The following is a 20,834-nucleotide window of genomic DNA, read 5'->3' on the forward strand; positions in this document are numbered from 1 at the left end:
GAGAAAAGTCGCAGATACAGTCACACAGATGGGTTAATTCCACGAAACGTAAGAGAGATTGGCAGGTAGTCTTCTGTGGCTATCGCCATTTCCAACAAGTATGCTATTTTGGAAAATGTAGGGCGTGATGGATTCTCAGGGAACGTACCACAAACAGCCAGGTTTCTGGTATTGAGACTGGCTGTAATGCAATGAGAGGTACATCGGGTTCCAAGAGATCAATTGTGTTAGGGGACTCTCTAGTCCAAGGTACAGACAGATGTTTCTGTGGCCAGCAGCAAAAAGAATCAGAACGGTGTGTTGCTTCCCTGGTGCCAAGATCAAGGATGTGTCAGAGAGGGTGCAGAATATTCTCAAGGGGAAGATGAGCCAAAAGGAGGTCATTGTACACATTGGAACCAATGATAGAGGAAAGGAAAAGGTTGAGATTCTGAAGGGAGATTACAGAGAGTTAGGCAGGAATTTAAAAAGGAGGTCCTCAAGACTGATAATATCTGGATTACTCCCGATGCTACAAATTAGTGAGGGCAGGAACATGAGGGATAGAGCAGATGAATGCATAGCTGAGGAGCTGGTGTATGGGAGAAGGATTCACATTTTTGGATCATTGGAATCTCTTCTGGGGTAGAAGTGACCTGTACAAGGACAGATTGCACCTAAATTAGAAGGTGACTAATATACAGCAGGGAGATTTGCTAGAGCTGCTCAGGAGGATTTAAAGTGGTAAGGTGGCAGGGTTGGGGGGGGGCGGTGGCGGTGGGAGATACTGAGGAAAGAGATCAATCTGAGACTGGTACAGTTGAGAAAAGAAGCGAGTCCAACAGTCAGGGCAGGCAGGGACAAAGCAGAGAACAAGGTAGGACTGATAAATTAAACTGCATTTATTTCAATGCAAGAGGCCTAACAGGGAAGGCAGATGAACTCAGGGCATGGTTAGGAACATGGGACTGGGATATCATTGCAATTACAGAAACATGCCTCAGGGATGGACAGGACTGGCAGCTTAATGTCCCAGGAAACAAATGCTACAGGAAGGTCAGAAAGGGAGGCGAGAGGAGGGGAAAATGGCATTTTTGATAAGGAATAGCATTACAGCTGTACTGAGGGAAGATATTCCCGGAAATACATCCATGGAAGTTATTTGGGTGGAACTGAGAAAGAAGAAAGGGATGATCACCTTAGTGGGATTGTATTACAGACCTCCTAAAGTCAGAGGGAAATTGAGAAACAAATTTGTAAGGAGATCTCAGTTCTCTACAAGAATAATAGGGTGGTTATGGTAGGGGATTTTAACTTTCCAAACATAAACTGGGACTGCCATAGTGTTAAGGGTTTAGATGGAGAGGAATTTGTTAAGTGTGTACAAGAAAATTTTCTGATTCAGTATGTGGACAGAAGGTGCAAACTAGAGAAGGTGCAAAACTTGACCTACTCTTGGGAAATAAGGCAGGGCAGGTGACAGGGGTGTCAGTGGGGGAGCACTTTGGGGCCAACAACCATAAATCTATGATTTTTAAAATAGTGTTGGAAAAAGATGGAACAGATCTAAAAGTTGAAGTTCTAAATTGGAGAAAGGCCAATTTTGACGGTATGAGGCAATAACTTTCAAAAGCTGAGTGGGGGCAGATGTTCACAGGTAAAGGGACGGCTGGAAAATGGGAAGCTTTCAGAAACGAGATAATGAGAATCCAGAGAAAGTATATTCCTGTTATGGTAAAAGGAAAGGCTGGTAGGTATAGGGAATGCTGGATGACTAAAGAAATTGAGGGTTTGGTTAAGAAAAAGAAAGAAGCATATGTCAGGTACAAACAGGATAGATCGAGTGAATCCTTAGACAAGCATAAAGGAAGTAGGAGGATACTTAAGAGAGGGAAATCAGGAGGGCAAAAAGGGGACATGAGATAGCTTTGGCAAATAGAATCAAGGAGAATCCAAAGGGTTTTTACAAATACATTAAGGACAAAAGGGTAACTAGGGAGAGAATAGGGCCCGAAAATGTGTTGCTAGAAAAGCATAGCAGGTCAGGCAGCATCCAAAGAATAGGAGAATCGACGTTTCGGGCATCAGCCCTTCCGTCGATTCTCCTGTTCCTTGGATGCTGCCTGACCTGCTGTGCTTTTCCAGCAACACATTTTCAGCTCTGATCTCCAGCATCTGCAGTCCTCACTTTCTCCTCAGAGAATAGGGCCCCTCAATGATCAACAAGGCGGCCTTTGTATGGTGCCACAGAAAATGGGGGAAATACTAAATGAGCATTTTGCATCAGTATTTATTGTGGAAAAGGATATGGAGGATATAGACTGTAGGGAAATAGATGGTGACATCTTGCAAAATGTCCATATCACAGAAGAGGAAGTGCTGGATGTTTTGACACACATAAAAGTGGATAAATCCCCAGGACCTGATCAGCTGTACCCTTGAACTCTGTGGGAAGCTAGAGAAGTGATTGCCGGGCCTCTTTCTGAGATACTTGTATCATCGATAGTCACAGGTGAGGCACTGGTAGATTGGATGTTGGCTAACGTGGTGCTACTGTTTAAGAAGGGTGGTAAGGACAAGCCAGGGAACTATAGACAAGTGAGCTTGACGTCGATGGTGGGCAAGTTGTTGAAGGGAATCCTGGGGACAGTATGTATGTGTATTTGGAAAGGCCAGGACAGATTAGGGATAAAAACAACGACTGCAGATGCTGAAAACCAAATACTGGATTAGTGGTGCTGGAAGAGCACAGCAGTTCAGGCAGCATCCAACGAACAGCGAAATCGACGTTTCGGGCAAAAGCCCTTCATCAGGAATAAAGGCTTTATTCCTGATGAAGGGCTTTTGCCCGAAACGTCGATTTCGCTGCTCGTTGGATGCTGCCTGAACTGCTGTGCTCTTCCAGCACCACTAATCCAGATTAGGAATAGTCAACATGGCTTTGTGCATGGGAAATCATGTCTCACAAACTTGACTTGAGTTTTTTGAAGAAGTAACAAAGGATTGATGAGGGCAGAGCGGTAGATGTGATCTATATGGACATCAGTAAGACGTTTGACAAGGTTCCCCATGGGAGACTGGTTTGCAAGGTTAGATCTCACGGAATACAGGGAGAACTAGCCATTTGGATACAGAACTGGCTCAAGGGTAGAAGAGAGAGGGTGGCCGTTGTTTTTCAGACTGGAGGCCTGTGACCAGTGCAGTGTCACAAGGATCGGTGCTGGGTCCACTATTTTTCATCATTTATACAAATGATTTGGATGTGAGCATAAGAGGTATAGTTAGTAAGTTTGCAGATGACACCAAAATTGAAGGTGTAGTGGATAGTGAAGAAGGTTACCTCTGATTGCAATGGGATTTTGATCAGATGGGCCAACAGGCTGAGAGGTGGCAGATGGAGATTAATTCAGATAAATGTGAGGTGCTGCATTTTGGGAAAGCAAATGTTAGCAGGACTTATACACTTAATGGTAAGGTCTTAGGGAGTGCTGCTGAACAAAGAGACCTTGGAGTGCAGGTTCATAGCTCCTTGAAAGTGGAGTCGCAGGGAGATAGGATAGTGAAGAAGGCATTTGGCATGCTTTCCTTTATTGGTCAGAGTATTGAATACAGGAGTTGGGCAGTCATGTTGTGGCTGTACAGGACATTGGTTAGGCTATTGTTGGAATACTGCATGCAATTCTGGTGTCCTTCCTATCAGAAGGACGTTGTGAAACTTGAAAGGGTTCAGAAAAGATTTACAAGGATGTTGCCTGGGTTAGAAGATTTGAGCTATAGGGAGAGGCTGAATAGGCTGGGGCTGTTTTTCCTGGAGCGTCAGAGGCTGAGGGATGACCTTATCGAGGTTTATAAAATAATGAGGGGCAGGGATAGGATAAATAGTCCAAAACTAGAGGGCATAGGTTTAGGGTGAGAGGAGAAAGATATAGAAGACACCTAAGGGGCAACGTTTTCACTCAGAGAGTGGTAAGTGTATGGAATGAGCTGCCAGAGGAAGTGGTGGAGCCTAGGACAATTGCAACATTTAAAAGACATCTAGATGGGTAAATGAATAGGGAGGGTTTGGAGGGATATGGGCCCAGTGCTGGCTGGTGGGATTAGATTGGGTTGGGATATCTGGTCGGCATGGACAGGTTGGACCAAAGGGTCTGTTTCCGTGCTGGACATCTCTATGACCCCATTGAACATTTGAAAAAATTTCAATAAAATGTAAACTAGTTTCAATATAGGAATTCAGAAAAAAATTCTTTAGTCAGACAGCAGTTAGAATTTGCTGTCACATGGCATAGAGGAGTCCGACAGGAGAAATGCATTTATGGGTAGATACACATGGGAGAAGTAGTAACAGAAGTTTATGCTGAAGAAGAGGGGTGGGAGCCGGCTTGTGTGCTGGATTAAAACAACCACAGTGCAGCTAGGCCAAATGACCTGCTTCAGTCCTCCACATAATACAAAATCACCCATCACCCTCTATACTCTCTCCTCAGAATTTAACCATGAGGCGTACAGTAACGTTCTGGAAAACGTGTGTAGTGTCTTCCAGACCAACATATCATGAGGTGCAGTGTCCTGAAAATACACGATACTCCAGCAGTTGTTTGACCAATGTTATGTAGCAGCAGGAAATCTTTCTCCCCACTTGTTTCTAGCCATCATGTTAAAGCTGAACATTCCAATAACCTTCTTGATTTTTTTAACCTGATTATAACCTCTTGGTAATTTATGCACGCAGACCCCTTCATCTCTTTGGACCTCCAACATTCCTGGTTTGCAGCATTTAAAATAGATAGAATCATAGAGATGTACAGCACAGAAACAGACCCTTTAGTCCAACTCGTCCATGCCGACCAGCTATCCCAACCCAGTCTAGTCTCACCAGCCAGCACCCGGCCCATATCCCTCCAAACCCTTCCTATTCATATACCCATCCAGATGCCTCTTAAATGTTGCAATGGTACTAGCCCCCACCACTTCCTCTGGCAGCTCATTCCATACACGTACCACCTTCTGTGTGAAAAAGTTGGCCGTTAAGTCTCTTTTACATCTTTCTCCTCTCACCCTAAACCTATGCCCTCTAGCTTTGGACTCCCCCACCCCAGAGAAGAGACTTTGTCTATTTATCCTATCCACATACCCCTCATGATTTTATAAACCTCTGTAAGGCCACCCGGCAGCCTCCGACGCTCCAGGGAAAGCAGCCCTAGCCCATTTGAGCTCTCCCTACAGCTCAAATCCTCCAATCCTGGCAACATCCTTATAAATCTTTTCTGAACTCTTTCGAGTTTCACAACATCCTTTCAATAGGAAGGAGAATAGAACTGCACACAATATTCCAAAAAGTGGCCTAACCAATGTTCCTGTACAGCCCCAGATCTATTATGTTTTGGTCCAATTAAATTCATTTGTCACAGCTTTGTCCACTCATTTAAACTACCAGTGTCTCTTAAGTTATTTACTATGCTGCCAATCTTTATGTCATCAGCAAACCTGGATATATGGCTGTCTATTGCATTATCTAAGTCTTGGATTACTATAGTATACAGCCAAGGTACCAAAACAAATCAACAGGTGGGGTGGAGGAATTGTGTTCAAGATGATCTCCCATGGTTCATTCAAGAGCAACTACTAAAGTCTAAAATTAGTCAGAACTTAGATGATGCACATTACAGAAGGGTTCTGAAACAGGCTCAGACCTGCATATTTGGATTAGTCTAAAGCTGATTTCAGGCACAACCAATGACACCTAAAAATAATGAGAACTGATTTGACAACACAGATTAGATACTGCACCCATTTAAGATACCCCAAAAGGCAAAAGGTGCCTCTATTTTCAACCTAGTGTACCTAAGTAACTTTGCTGCATCTGACTCTCGCCAAGTGTCAGGGCATCAGCTCGTAGAATAGGAGTTTCATTCTGAACCTGCGATGTGTCCAAGTAGAGGTGTTGCATTGAAAACTACAGAAAGTTATTCCATCATACCTGTAAGAATCATCTGGATAGGCTTTTGCTTCATAATCCTGAAGTTCCATATATGCCTTCTCCTGAAATTTATCAATCTGTGCTGCATTAATTAGGCCTGGATGATCTATGGAAAACAAAATAATTCTACTTAAAATGCTGCACAGATTCAGTTCATAGCCTTAAACACTTTATTTTTATTGCTTAAAAGTTAATGTAATAAATCGCCAATATAATCCCATCTCCTGACCCAAGGCAGGAGGATATGATTCTGTAAATTAAGGGCTCTCAACCTGTAGTCCCGTGGAACTCTACAAGTAAATACAGGATATGAGCTCTCATTTGTAAATGGACAGCCCAATTGACAGGTCACCGACTGATAACTCAGTGACTTGTCTCTCCTCAGTGCAAGAGGGGTGTCTTTTGTCTTTTAAAAAAAGAAAACCTGATGGTGATATTTCTCCAATTACCAGAAGAATCTTCAGCAAAGCTATTCTGATTGACCCCATTTCCAAAACATGAACCTTGTCCTGTTCTCTAATTCTATATTTACTGTTCCGTAGGCATTTATCCACTGCTTCTTTAAAAAGAGGGAAAAGATGGATTTGTTGTATTTCCTGTAAAATTTGTTTTAAAATGCTTCTTAAACAAATGCCTGTCAGGAGTCAGGATCAATGGTCTTGTCAGCCTCCTCAACAAAGACTGTTGTCCAGGTTTTCATATTTGAGCCAGTCTGGAAGCTTGTCTTTGTAAAGCTGTCTCATTTAGAGTAAATAAGGCACTCCTTAATTGTTTAGGCCAATGTCCTTTACTAATTGTCCTGTCAGAAGAGACTCTCTGCCAGCACTGAGATCTGAGATGCAGCCGAATAAGGGTGGACCACACACACAGTCTTCAGAGTTTTATAGAAATTCCTCACATTGTGCTGTTCAGTATAGACTTGAAGTGTCCAGCAAGTTTGGTATACCTTGCATGTTAGACAACTTCCATTGCAGGTTCTCACTGCTCTTCTGGAGCGATTTCTTCACAAAATTTGTGCCCTTATTTCCCAGCTATATTGCACATACTGCACTTTCCTCCTGTAGCAGTTTGTTAATTTGATAACAGAGTTTTCATTCTCGGAGGTTGGTTTACTGTGTCCCCAGGAAATTAGCAGCACACCATCTCATGCTGGATAGTCAACTTTTACCATTGCATTGAAGTTCTCTGCCACAAATTAACTTGTCGTCCTGTTCAGTATTTGAAATATCTTGCTCTAGATTGTCATAGAATATCTCACTGATATTAATAGTCATTGCTGGAGTGCATACACGGATTATTTTCACATACTTGCTTGTAAGTCATGAAGTGATTATTCAGCCACCCCCTCCCTCTTACACTTGCCGTTAAATAAAATACAAGTTAGAGTTTAGGCTATCTCCGTTATATATTTTGAGGGGGTTTGGTCTCATCCATAACAAAGCTAAGGAAAAATAATATATATTTGTTGATTTAATTTTTATACAGATAAAAAGACTTATATTACAGGAGTCCACTGAATTTTTATAAAACAGGGAGGATCCTCAGAAGCAAAAAAGATAAGAGTATCCCTAGTATAAATGACAGAGAAATGCATTCTGGTGGAACTGGCATTTATAAGTAGTTATGGACAATGAAGAACAAGGATAATGGAGGGGTAATATGATGAAGTAGTTTACCAAAAACAGTGAAATATGCATATCAACCTTTCCATGGAGATATGCTGATCAAGTCATCATGTATACTTGAAGATCTGAGCTGTGGCTACAAATTTGGAAAACTAACCCTTGTAAAATCACCTGCAAAAGTAATTTTATGAAAATGTACAATGGATCAGTAAATCTTTAAACTTCTTCCTATGAAGTGATTGAAATAATTTTCTGTCAGATCACAAACTCCAAAGACAAATAAATAATTGCATATTTTGGAAACATATATAAAACTTTACCATTGATTTCATTTTTTCCCTTAATTTACTTTTAAAATATATAGAACAAGGTTCTATATTAGTTTCTTTTTGTTCCTCCAAAAGTACTACTCCCCAAAAGGCACAAGAATAGTTGGGGAGAATTTTCTTTGGATTTAAAGTACACTGCCTCAGGTCAATAACGTTCAGAAACAAAGTGAAAAAATATTGGAACAAAAAGTCTATAGAAAAGACAGAGACGTGGGACTAAATAAACAGCTTTTTCAGAGATTCAGCACAAATCCAATGAGCGGAATAGATGCCCTCTGCTCTGTAAAAAGTTTACAACTCGAAATTAAAGTAGTGTTTAAGCTTCTTATTTAGTCACGCTGCTTTTATGTACTCTAGTTGAGATTGAGATGCTGGAAAAGCACAGCAGCTCAGGCAGCATCTGAGGAGCAGGACAATTAACGTTTCAGGCATAAGCCCTTCATCAGGAATAAGGCCTGGGGGCAAGGGGCTGAGATGAATTGGGGGTTGGGGGGCAGCTGGGAATGTGATAGGCAGACGAAGGTGTGGGTGGAAGTGGTAGGTTGGAGGGGCTCCACCCTCCCCTTGGACCGATATCACTTCCACCCGCACCTTCATCTACCTATCACATTCCCAGCTGCCCTCCCCCCAGGCCCAGGCCCAGGCCCAGCCCAAGCCCTCCTTCCATTTATCTCTCTGCCCCCCCCCACCCACAAGCTTCATTCCTGATGAAGGGCTTATGCCCGAAACATCGATTCTCCTACTCTTTGGATGCTGCCTTTTCCAGCACCACATGCTCAACTCTGATCTCCAGCATCTGCAGTCCCCACTTTCTCCTAGCTGATTTTATACATTCTAGTTTTACTCACCTGGACTAAAGAGAACAATTGCCTTGAGATAGGCATATTCATATCCATCCAGAGATAGTTTAACCATGCTGTTACAGAACTCCTGCAGTTTCCAGATGTGTTCCATCACCACTTTCACACGGTCTGCTGACAATTTATCTATTCATTAAAAAATGATGCAACAAACAGTAATCTATCAGCATGACACATTCTTATGCTGAACTGAAAGGAGAACAAAAAACCTCACTGGAAAATGGAAGTGATCATATAATCTTACCATTGCCCATCTTTCATTCATGGCTCAGTTTCAACATTGCCCCTAATGATTTTATAAATGGGATGCATTAACTCCTCCTATGACCTGCTCCACCATTCTCCTCAGACTTTCACAGTCTCCCCTAGTTCAGAATGGGGAGCTTTCAGTCCTGGAAATTATAGACATGCGCCTAAGATTTACGGTATGTTAATCCACTGTGATACCACTAAATAATTACAAATGATCCAATACTAACCCGCAAGATCTGGAGTACGGTGAACAGTTTAAGATTTTATTTCACTGGAGACAGTTCAGTGAATGATCTATGGTATGGGGGGATTGTCTTATGAGCAAAGGTTAAACAGGTTGGACTTGACTCACTGGAGTTTAGAAGAATAAGAGGTGATCTCATTGAAACATATTATATTCTTAAGGGGCTTGACAGGGTAAATGCTAAGAGAAGGTTTTCCCTCATCAGAGCCTAGGATCAGCAGGCTTAGTCTCAGAATTAAGGGGTGTTAATTTAAGACCAAGATGAGGAAGAATTTCTTCTCTCAGATCATTGTGTGTCTTTGGAACAACTTGTCACAGAGAACGGTGGAGGTAGAATCCATGTATATACTATAAGGCAGAGATAGACTGATTCTTGATCATTGCGAGTTTTGAGAAGATTTGTAGCTCAGGTTGAGGTTTTGGATGTCGTTTTGCTCACTGAGCTGAAAGGTTCATTTCCGGATGTTTCGTTACCTTACTAAGTAACATCTTCAGTGGAACTCATGTGAAGCAATGCTGAAAATCCCTGCTTTCTATTTATATGTTTGGTTTTCTTTGGGTTGGTGATGTCATTTCCTGTGGTGATATTATTTCCTGTGAAATCACTTCCTGTTCCTTTTCTCAGGGGGTGATAGATGGGGTCTAACTCGAGTTAGACCCCATCTACCACCCCCTGAGAAAAGGAACAGGAAGTGACTTCACCACAGGAAATAACATCATCAACCCAAAGATTTCAAAAAATGTAAATAGGAAACAGGGATTTTCAGCATAGCTTTGCATGAGGTCCACTGAAGATGTTACCTAGTAAGGTAGCAAAATGTCTGGAAATGAACCTTTTAGCTCAGTAAGCAAACCTACATCCAAGATTCTTGATCAGTCAGGGAATCATGGTTTATGAGGAAAGGGCAGGAAAATGGGTGTGAGGAATGTCAGATCAGCCATGATCCTATGGAGTGGCAGAGCAGGCTCAAGAGGCTGAGTAGCCTACACCTGTTCCTATTTCTTATGGTCTTATAGTCTAAGTTGAGACAATTAATCAACCAAAAACCAACTTATTCAAATGGAGAAATATGGATAAGTGCAAACTAATTTACGTAATTTCATAGGAAGTTCAGTAGTTTCCCTACGACCAATTAATTTATGATGGATACAATAACTCATTGGCTACTAGAGTAGTAGCGCCACAGTTGTGTTTTCAAACTCCTGCCTGGCAAGTTGTGATTTTGAATTCTTTACAATTTGGGCTTGGGACAAGACAACTAAACATGAACACTTTCAACTGCATTGAAAATCCAATTAGTTCATTGATGACCTTTACATATCAGAACTCGCCACACTCATCTGTTCTGTCCTTGGAGTAATTTAACTTATGGTTGACCTTAATATCTCTCTTCAGGTTTCCCAGTGCCACACTAACACTGAATTAGATGAATGAGATGACCTCCAGATCCCAGACTTCTAACATTACTATGTGACTAATTTGAAGTTTAGTGTTTAACGAGAAGGGTTCGCACCTTTGGACCATTGGAATCTCTTCTGGGGTAGAAGCGATCTGCACAAGGACAGAGTGTACCTGAAGGGGGCTAATATACGGGCAGGGAGATTTGCTCGAGCTGCTCGGGAGAATTTAAACTAATAAAGGTGGAGGCTGGGAGATAGTGAGCAAAGAGATCAGTCTGAGACTGGTACAGTTGGGAAAAGGAGCAAGTCAAACAGTCAGGGTAGGCAGGATCAAAGTAGCGAATGAGGTAGGACTGATAAATTAAACAGCGTTTATTTCAATGCAAGAGGTCTAACAGGGAAAGTAGATGAACTCAGGGCACAGTTAGGAACATAGGACGTAGAACATTACAGCGCAGTACAGGCCCTTTAGCCCTTGATGTTGTGTCAACCTGTGGAACCAATCTGAAGCCCATCTAATCTACAGTATTCCATCACCATCCATGTTTATCCAATGACCATTTAAGTGCCCTTAAAGTTGGCAAAACCACTACTGTTGCAGAAAGGTTGTTCCACACCCTTACTACTCTCTGGGTAAAGAAACTACCTCTTACATTTGTCCTATACCTATGTCCCCTCATGCTAGCTATCACCATCTGAAGAAAAAGGCTCTCACTGTCTACCCTATCTAGACCTCTGATTATCTTAAATGTCTCAATTAAGTAATCTCTCAACTTTCTTCTCTCTAACAAAAACAGCCTCATGTCCCTCTGCCTTTCCTCATAAGACCTTCCCTCCATACCAGGCAACATCCTAGTAAATCACCTCTGAACCATTTTCCAAATCTTCCACATCCTTCCTACAATGCGGTGACCAGAACTGTACGCAATTCTCCAAGTACGGCCACACCAGAGTTTTGTACAGCTGCAACATGACCTCATGGCTCTGAACTCAAACCCTCTACCAATAAAAGCTAACACACCGTATACGTTCTTAAAAACCCTATTAACCTGGGTGACAACTTTCAGGGATCTACGTACATGGACACTTAGATCTCTCTGGAATCTACACTACCAAGAATCCTACCATTAGCCCAGTACTCTTCATTCCTGTTGCTCCTTCCAAAGTGAATCACCTCACTTTTCTGCATTAAACTCCATTTGCCACCTCAGCCATTGCAATTACAGAGATGTGGCTCAGGGATGGAAAGAACTGGCAGCTTAATGTTCCAGGATACAAATAAAGGGAGCGAGAGAGGAGGGGGAGTGGTGTGTTTGATTAGGGACAACATTACTGGTGTACTTAGGGAGGATATTCCTGGGAATACGTTCAAGGAAGTTATTTGGGTGGAATTGAGAAATAAGAAAGGGATGATCACCTTATTGGGATTGTATTATAGACCCCCCAATAGTCAGTTGGAAATTGAGAAACAAAATTTGAAGGAGATCTCCATTATCTGTAAGAATAATAAGGTAGTTATGGTAGGGGATTTTAACTTTCTAAACATAGACAGGGACTACCCATTGTGTTAAAGGTTTAGATGGAAAAGAATTTGTAAAGGGTGTACAAAAAACATTTCTGATTCAGTATGTGGACGTACTTACTAGAGAAGGTGCAAAGCTTGACTTGCTCTTGGGAAATAAGGCAGGGCAAGTGATCGGTGTCAGTGGGGAGCACTTTGAGGCCAGTGACTATAATTTTATTAGTTTTAAAATAGTGATGAAAAATGATAGACCAGATCTAAAAGTTGAAATTCTAAATTAGAGAAAGGCCAACTGGGGGCTGATGTTCACAGGTAAAGGGACAGCTGGAAAATGGGAAGCCTTTAAAAATGAGATAATGAGAATCCAGAGACAGTATATTCCTGTTAGGGTCAAAGGCAAAGCTGGTAGATGCAGGGAATGCTGGATGACTAAAGAAATTGAGGTTTTGGTCAAGAAAACGAAGGAAGTAGATGTCAGGTATAGACAGGAGAGATCAAGTGAATCCTTAGAACAGTAAAAAGGCAGTAGGAGTGTACTTAAGGACGAAATCAGGAGGGCAAAAAGGGAATATGAGACAGGTTTGACAAATCAGATGAAGGAGAATTCAAACGGATTTTATAAATACATTAAGAATAAAAGAGTAACTAAGGAGAGAAGAGGACCACTGAAAGATCAGCAAGGTACCTATATGTGGAACCACAGGAGATGGGGGAAGATACTAAATGAGTATTTTGCATCACTGTTTATTGTGGAAAAGGACATGGAAAATTTAGAATGTGGGGAAATAGATGGTGACATCTTGAAAAATGTTCATATTAAAAAGGAGGATGTCTTAAAATGCATAAAAGAGGATAAATCCCCATGATCTGATCAGGTGTATCCTAGAACTCTGTGGTAAGCCAGGAAAGTGATTGCTAGGCCCCTTACTGAGATATTTGTATCACTGAGAGTCACAGGTGAGGTGCAAAATACTGGAGGTTGGCTAATGTGGTGCCACTGTTTAGGAAAGGTAGTAAGGAAAAGCCAAGGAACTACAGACTGGTGGGCCTTACATCAGTTGGCAAATTGTTGGAGGGAATCCTGAAGGACAGGAGTTACATGTATTTGGAGAGGCAAGGACTGATTATGGATAGTCAACATGGCTTTGTGTGTGGGAAATCATGTCTCATTAACTTGATTGAGTTTTTTTGAAGAAGTATTCAAAAGGATTGATGAGGGAAGAGCAGTAGACATGATCTATATGGATTTCAGTAAGGCGTTCGACAAGGTGCCTCATGGCAGACTGGTTAGCAAGGTGAGATCACATGGAATACAGGGAGAACTAGCCATTTGCATACAGAACTGGCTCGAAGATAGAGGACAGAGGGGTGGTGGCGGAGTGTTGCTTTTCGGACTGGAGGCTTGTGACCAGCCACAAGGATTGGTGCTGGGTCCATTGTTGTTTGTCATTTATATAAATGTAGGAGGTATACTTATTAAGCTTGCAGATGACACCAAAATTGGAGGTGTAGTGGATAGCAAAGGTTACCTCAGAATACAACAGGATCTTGATCAGATGGGCTAATGGGCTGAAGATGGCAGATAGAGCTTAATTTAGATAAATGTGAGGTGCTGCAATTTGGAAAAGCAAATCAGGGCACTTATTGGTAAAGTCCCGGGGAGTGTTGCTGAACAAAGAGAACTTAGAGTGCAGGTTCATAGTTCCATGAAAGTGGAGTTGCAGATCGATGGGATAGTGAAGAACACATTTGGTTCCTTTATTGGTCACAGCATTGAGTATAGGAGTTGAGAGGTCATGTTGCAGCTGCATAGGACATTGGCACGGCCACTTTGGGAATATCTTGTGCAATTCTCGACTCCCTCCTGTTGGAAGGATGCTTGAAACTTGAAGGGGTTCAAAAAAGATTTACAAGGATGTTGCCAGGCTGAAGGGTTTGAGCTATAGGGAGAGGCTGAATAGGCTGGGACTATTTTCCCTGGAGCTTTGGAGGCTGAGGGGTGATCTTATAGAAATTTATAAAATCATGAGCGGCACGGATAATGTAAATGGAGTGCCTGAAGCCCACAGGGAAATGTATGGCCACAAGCTTGCAGTTATTCTTATATAGATTCCATTAATTCGCCCACAACAGACATTCTAACTTATACCAAGTCTCTTTCATCTACCACCCTTCTGATTACTAACTTACATTGACTATAGATTCAGCAATGCCTCAATTTCAAACTTTCATTCGCGTTTTTAAATCCTTCCACAGTCATAGCCATCCCTATCCCTGTATCCTTGTATTATCCTCTGAGAATTCTGTACTTATCCAATTCTGGTGATTTGTAATTGCTTAATTTTTATCAATCCACCCACTGGCAGTCATGCCTTAATCATTCCTTAAGTATAAGATCCAGAATTCCTTTCTGAAGTCTTTTTATCTTCCCTTCCTTCCTTAAGAGCTCTTTAAAGTCTAGCTCTTTACTTCAGTTTTTTGGTCCTTGGTCCTATCTCATTTATCGGTGTTAAACTTTTATCTTTACACATTTGATTTGATGTTCATTTCTACTTAGATCTCAGCACTTTATTCTCATGCTACACTGTGAATATCAATATAAAGTGTCAATGTCAAAGGTGTCTGTGAAATGTCAATACAAGAGTGTGATTTCCTTATTCTCAATTGCAAAATCAGAATCCCACATTAACCACAATCTCCTGTTTTCTTTAAATAGCTTTGTTATAAAAAACAACTTTATGCCTTGCCTTAGATATCTTTTGCAAATTTATGGTTGTTTGATTTTCGTGGTTTTCTCTACTTTCTTTTCATGCCTTTTCAGTTTTTTGTACCTGTCTGAATTTAAGTTTTGATAATTCTGTTTAATTCTCTTCACTCAAAAATCCAGTGTTCTCTTCCCCCTTTATTAGTATAAGGTACAGCCATCACAGCGCACATTCATGTTATTTCTCTTCAATGATGCATTAAATGAAGTACCTAAACTATGCTACCGCATACTCAAATCAAGCTTTGAAGAACAGTTTTCTACATACCTTGCTGGAGACTTGTCTGCAGATGGTTAACGATTGCTGTGAGTATGGTTGATAAATTCATCACTTGGGAACACTGGGCAAGACCGAGTGTAAAGAGTTCATTCCAACAAGCGCGTACCAAAGCTGTATTATTGTCTGGCCTGTGGAAAAGATATAAATGATGTAGAATTCTTAAACCTAAAATGAAGAAGGAACAAAGAACTAAAACCTCTTCATAAATTAAGTACTGATGAATTTCTACAGTATATAATAAACAGATTCACACTATGAGTTCTTTGAGTAAATGTAGGACTGATCTTTACAGATCAGAAAACCTTGCTTTGACACTTGCATTCATCATTGCACCCGACCTCCTAGGATTCTGTCTTGGCACCTCTTCAGGGTTCTACCTCTGAAAGCCTATTTAACCCTTAGAAAGTGCCTGTTCCTTACTGCCCCATTAGAAGCAATTTTCCCCAAGCCAGAACACCAAGTAGTGGTCAAATAAAGCACTAACCCAAGAGCTTGGAAGGCTGGAATCGACCTTGCCCAATGCATGGAGAGGAAGAGTAATCTTGATGCAGATTCACAGATATAGTGCACGTTCAGGTATTCTGGCATAGGTGATGGCATAGTTAGCTGCAGGTGAAAAAACAAGTACTTATTAATATCAAGGTAACTCTTCACCAGTCAGAAAAGCTTCCTTGCTGAGTCGAAAAATTTCTGTTTTAGTTAGTGATACAATCGTGTTATCCCTTAAGGTTATCCTTCCTACATTTAATTTACTCAAAGATTTAGATCACTTCAACAGGTGTTTAAATCAATACAACATTTGTTATATCTCAATATGACAATATTTTCTTGTTATGCAGTTTTCTTTCCCAAGATACTAAACATAACAGGGCGGCACGGTGGCACAGTGGTTAGCACTGCTGCCTCACAGCGCCAGAGACCCGGGTTCAATTCCTGCCTCAGGCGACTGACCGTGTGGAGTTTGCACGTTCTCCCGTGTCTGCGTGGGTTTCCTCCGGGTGCTCCGGTTTCCTCCCACACTCCAAAGATGTGCAGGTCAGGTGAATTGGCCATGCTAAATTGCCCGTAGTGTTAGGTAAGGGGTAGATATAGATGTAGGGGTATGAGTTACGCTTCGGTGGGGCGGTGTGGACTTGTTGGGCCGAAGGGCCTGTTTCCACACTGTAAGTAATCTAAATCTAAACAGACAAGAATATATGTTTCAGGATTTTTAACTTATTATTTGTTAAAATGAGAGTGCTATTGGTTAGGCTAGCACTGGTGACACATGCATAATTATCTATGACAGGTGGTTGTGAGCTACATTGACCATTAGACATTGGAGCAGAAAATAGGCCATTTAGCCCATCGAGTCTACTCCACCATTCAATCATGGCCGATAAGTTTTTCAACCCCATTCTCCTGCTTTCTCCCCATAACCTCTGATCCCCTTGACAATCAAGAACGTATCTATCTCCATCTTAAATATACTCAATGATGTGGCCTCCATAACCTTCTGTGGCAACGAATTCCAATACATTCACCAATACCTAGCTGAAGAAGTTCCTTCTTATTTCCATTTTAAAAGGTCTTCCCTTTACAGTCAGGCTGTGCCCTCAAGTCTCTCCCACCAATGGAAACACCTTCCCAACATCCACTCTGTCTAGGCCATCCAGTATTCTTTAAGTTTTCAATTAGAGCCCCCCCACCCCCAAAATTCTATCAAGTATAGACCCAGAGTCTTCCTCATTTGTTAAGATTTTCACTCCTGGGACCATTTTTGTGAATCTTCTCTGAACACCTTCAAGGGACAATACATCCATCCTTCCTGAGTTATCGGGCCCAAAACTGCACACAATACTCAAAATGTGTTCTGACCAGAGCCTTCTACAGTCTTAGAAGTACATCCCTGCTTTTAGATTCAAGTCCTCTCAAAATAAATGTCAACATTGCATTTGCCCTCCTAACTACTGACTCGACTTGCAAGTTTACCTTCAGAGAATCCTGGACAAGAACTCCGCAGTGTCTTTGCACTTCATACTCCTGAATTTTCCCCCCATTTAGAAAATAGTTCATGCTTCTATTCTTCTTACCAAGTGGATGACCTCACACTTTCCCACGTTGTACTGCATCTGCCACTTCTTTATCCACTCTCCTAACCTGTCCAAATCCTTCTGCAGTCTCCCTGCCTCCTCAATATTATCTGTCCCTCTACCTATCTTTGTATCGTCTGCAAACTTAGCCAGAATGCCCTCAGTTCCTTCATCTAGATCATTAATGTATAAAATAAAAAGTTATGGTCCACACACTGAGCCTTGCAGAACATCACTTGGCTGTCAACCTGAGAAAGACCCTTTAATCCCCACTCTCTGCTTTCTGGCAGACAGCCAATCTTTGATCCACACTAGCACCTCGCCTCTAACACGATGGACCCTTATCTTACTAGCAGCCTCCTGTGTAGCGTCTTGTCAAAGGCCTTCTTGAAGTCCAGGTAGATAACACACATTGGGTCTTCTTGGTCTAACCTGTTTGTTACTTCCTCAAAGAATTCTAGCAGATTTGTCAGGCATGACCTCGCCTTGATAAAACTATGCTGACTTTGCCCTATTTTACCATACACTTGTATTCAGAAATCTCATCCTCCACAATGGACTCCAAAACCTTACCCATGATCAAGGTTAGGCTAATTGGCCTGTAGTTTCCCATCTTTGACTTTATTCCCTTTTTAAACAGGGGTGTCACATTAGTGATTTTCCAGTCCTCTGCGACCCTCCCTGACTCCAGCGATTCCTGAAAGATCATAACTAATACCTCCACTATCTCTTCAGCTAAGTCCTTTAGAACTCTGGGGTGTAGTCCATCTGGTCTAGGTGATTTATCCACCTTAAGGCCATTCAAGTTTTCTAGCATCTTCTCCTTGGTGACGGCCACATACTCAGCTCTGTCCCCTCACTTCCATGAATTTTTGGGATATTACTCATGTCTTCCACTATGAAGGCTGATGTTAAGTAATTATTTAGTAAGAGTCATAGAGATGTACAGCGCAGAAACAGACCCTTCAGTCCAACTCATCCATACCGACCAGATACCCCAACCCAATCAAGTCTCACCTGCCAGCACCCGGCCCATATCCCTCCAAACCCTTCCGATCCAGATGCCTCTTAAATGTTGCAATTGTACCAGCCTCCACCACTTCCTCTGGCAGTTCATTCCATACACGTACCACCGTCTGCGTGAAAATGTTGCCCCTGAGGTCTCTTTTCTATCTTTTCCCTCCAAACCTATGCCCTCTAGAGTTCTAGACTCCGCCACCCCAGGAAAAGACCTTGTCTATTTATCCTATCCAAGCTCCTCATGATTTTATAAACCTCTATAAGGTCACCCCTCAGCCTCCGACGCTCCAGGAAATACAGCCCAAGCTTATTCAACATCTCCCTATAGCTCAAATCCTCCAAACCTGGCAACATCCTTGTAAATCTTTTCTGAACCCTTTCAAGTTTCACAACATCCTTCTGATAGGAAGGAGTCCAAACTTGCATACAATATTCCAAAAGTGACCTAACTAATGTCCTGCACAGCCGCAACATGACCTTCCAACTCCTGTACTCTATACTCTGACCAATAAAGAAAGCATGCCAAACGCCGCCTTCACTATCCCATCTACCTGCGACTCTACTTTCAAGGAACTACAAACCTGCACTCCAAGATCTCTTTGTACTGCAACATTCCCTAGGACCTTACCATTAAGTGTATAAGTCCTGCTAAGATTTGCTATCCCAAAATACAGCTCCTTATACTTAGGTAAATTAAACTCCATCTGCCACTCCTCAGCCCACTGGCCCATCTGGTCAAGATCCCGTTGTAATCAGAGGTAACCCTCTTCACTGTCCACTACACCTCCAATTTTGGTGTCATCTGCAAACTTACTAACTATACCTCTTATGCTCACATCCAAAACATTTATACAAATGACGAAAAGTAGTGGACCCAGCACCAGTCCTTGTGGTACTCCACTGGTCACAGGCCTCCAATCTGAAAAACAACCCTCCACTACCACCCTCTGTCTTCTACCCTTGAGCCAGTTCTGTATCCAAATGGCTAGTTCTCTGTAATCCATGAGATCTAACCTTGCTAACCAGTCACAAATAGGGAACTTTTTGAACACCTTACTGAAGTCCATATAGATCATGTCTACCGCTCTGCCCTCATCAATCCTCTTTGTTACTTCTTCATAAAACTCAATCAAGTTTGTGAGAAATGATTTCCCATGAATAAAGCCATGTTGACTATTCTTAATCAGTTCTTGCCATTCCAAATACATATACATCCTGTCCCTCAGGATTCCCTCCAACAACTTGTCCACTGCCAACGTCTGGCTCTCTTGTCTATTGTTCCCTGACTTGTCCTTACCATCTTTCTTGAACAGTGGCAGATTAGCCAACCGCACGTCTTCTGGCACCTCACCTGTGACTATCGTTGATACAAATATCTCAGCAATAGGCCCAGCAATCACTTCCCCAGCTTCCCACAGAGTTGTAGTGTACGCCTGATCAGGTCCTCGAAATTTATCCACTTTTATGCATTTCAAGACATCCAGCACTTCCTCCTCTGTAAGATGGACATTTTTCAAGATGTCACCATCTATTTCCCTACATTCTATACCTTCCATGCCCTTCCCCACAGTAAACACTGATGCAAAATACTCGTTTAGTATCTCCCCCATCTCCACACAAAGGCTGCCTTGCTGATCTTTGAGGGTGAAAGTGGGTACTGCAGATGCTGGAAATTAGAGTCATGACTAGAGTGGTGCAGGAAAAGCACAGCACGTCAGACAGAATCCGAAGAGCAGGAAAATAAGACATTTTGGGCAAAAGCCCTTCATCAAGAATGAGATCTTTTGCCTGAAACATCGATTTTCCTGCTCCTTGTTTGCTGCCTGACCTGCTGTGGTTTTCCGGCACCACTCTAATCTTGATCTTTGAGGGTCCCTAGTTACCCTTTTGACTTTCATGCGTTTGTAAAAACCTTTTGGATTCTCCTTAACTGTATTTGCCAAAGCTACCTCATGTCCTGTTTTTACCCTCCTGATTTCCCTCTTAAGTTTAGTGCCTTTATACTGTTCTAAGGATTCACTCGATCTATCCTGTCGACACCTTACATATGCTTCCTTCTTTTTCTTAACCAAACCCTCAATTTCTTTAGTCATCCAGCATTCTCTACACCTACAAGCCTTTCCTTTCACCCTGACAGGAATATACTATCTCTGGACTCTCATCTCATTTCTGAAGGCTTCCCTTCCAGCCGTCCCTTTACCTGCAAACATCTGCCCCTAGCCAGCTTTTGAAAGTCCTTGCCTCATATTGACAAAATTGGGCTTTCTCTAATTGAGAACTTCAACTTTTAGATCTGGTCAATCTTTTTCCATCGCTATTTTAAAACTAATAGAATTATGGTCGCTGGCCCCAAAGTGCTCCTCCATTGACCTCAATAACCTGCCCTGCCTTATTTCCCAAGAGTAGGTCAAGTTTTGCACCTTCTCCAGTAGGTACATCTACATACTGAATCGGAACATTTTCTTGCACACAAAACTTAAATTCCTCTCTATCTAAACCTTAACAC

At 42.0% G+C, this 20,834-nt stretch overlaps 1 protein-coding gene across 10 annotated transcripts in view; it reads right to left on the minus strand.

Annotated features, from left to right (window-relative positions):
* The window catches only part of nr2c1 (nuclear receptor subfamily 2, group C, member 1), a 126,523-nt gene that overhangs the window by 4,635 nt on the left and 101,054 nt on the right, over positions 1–20,834 (minus strand). For all 10 annotated transcript variants that reach the window (XM_072562372.1, XM_072562371.1, XM_072562377.1 and 7 more), the window contains 4 exons: positions 15,721–15,842; positions 15,225–15,364; positions 8,762–8,899; positions 5,960–6,065 (listed from right to left, as the gene is read on the minus strand). In XM_072562372.1, the coding sequence (XP_072418473.1) occupies positions 5,960–6,065; positions 8,762–8,899; positions 15,225–15,364; positions 15,721–15,842 (506 nt within the window). The remainder of the gene's footprint in view (positions 1–5,959; positions 6,066–8,761; positions 8,900–15,224; positions 15,365–15,720; positions 15,843–20,834) is intronic.

This window comes from Chiloscyllium punctatum, chromosome 44, assembly GCF_047496795.1.
Source record: "Chiloscyllium punctatum isolate Juve2018m chromosome 44, sChiPun1.3, whole genome shotgun sequence".
Lineage (NCBI taxonomy): Eukaryota > Metazoa > Chordata > Chondrichthyes > Orectolobiformes > Hemiscylliidae > Chiloscyllium > Chiloscyllium punctatum.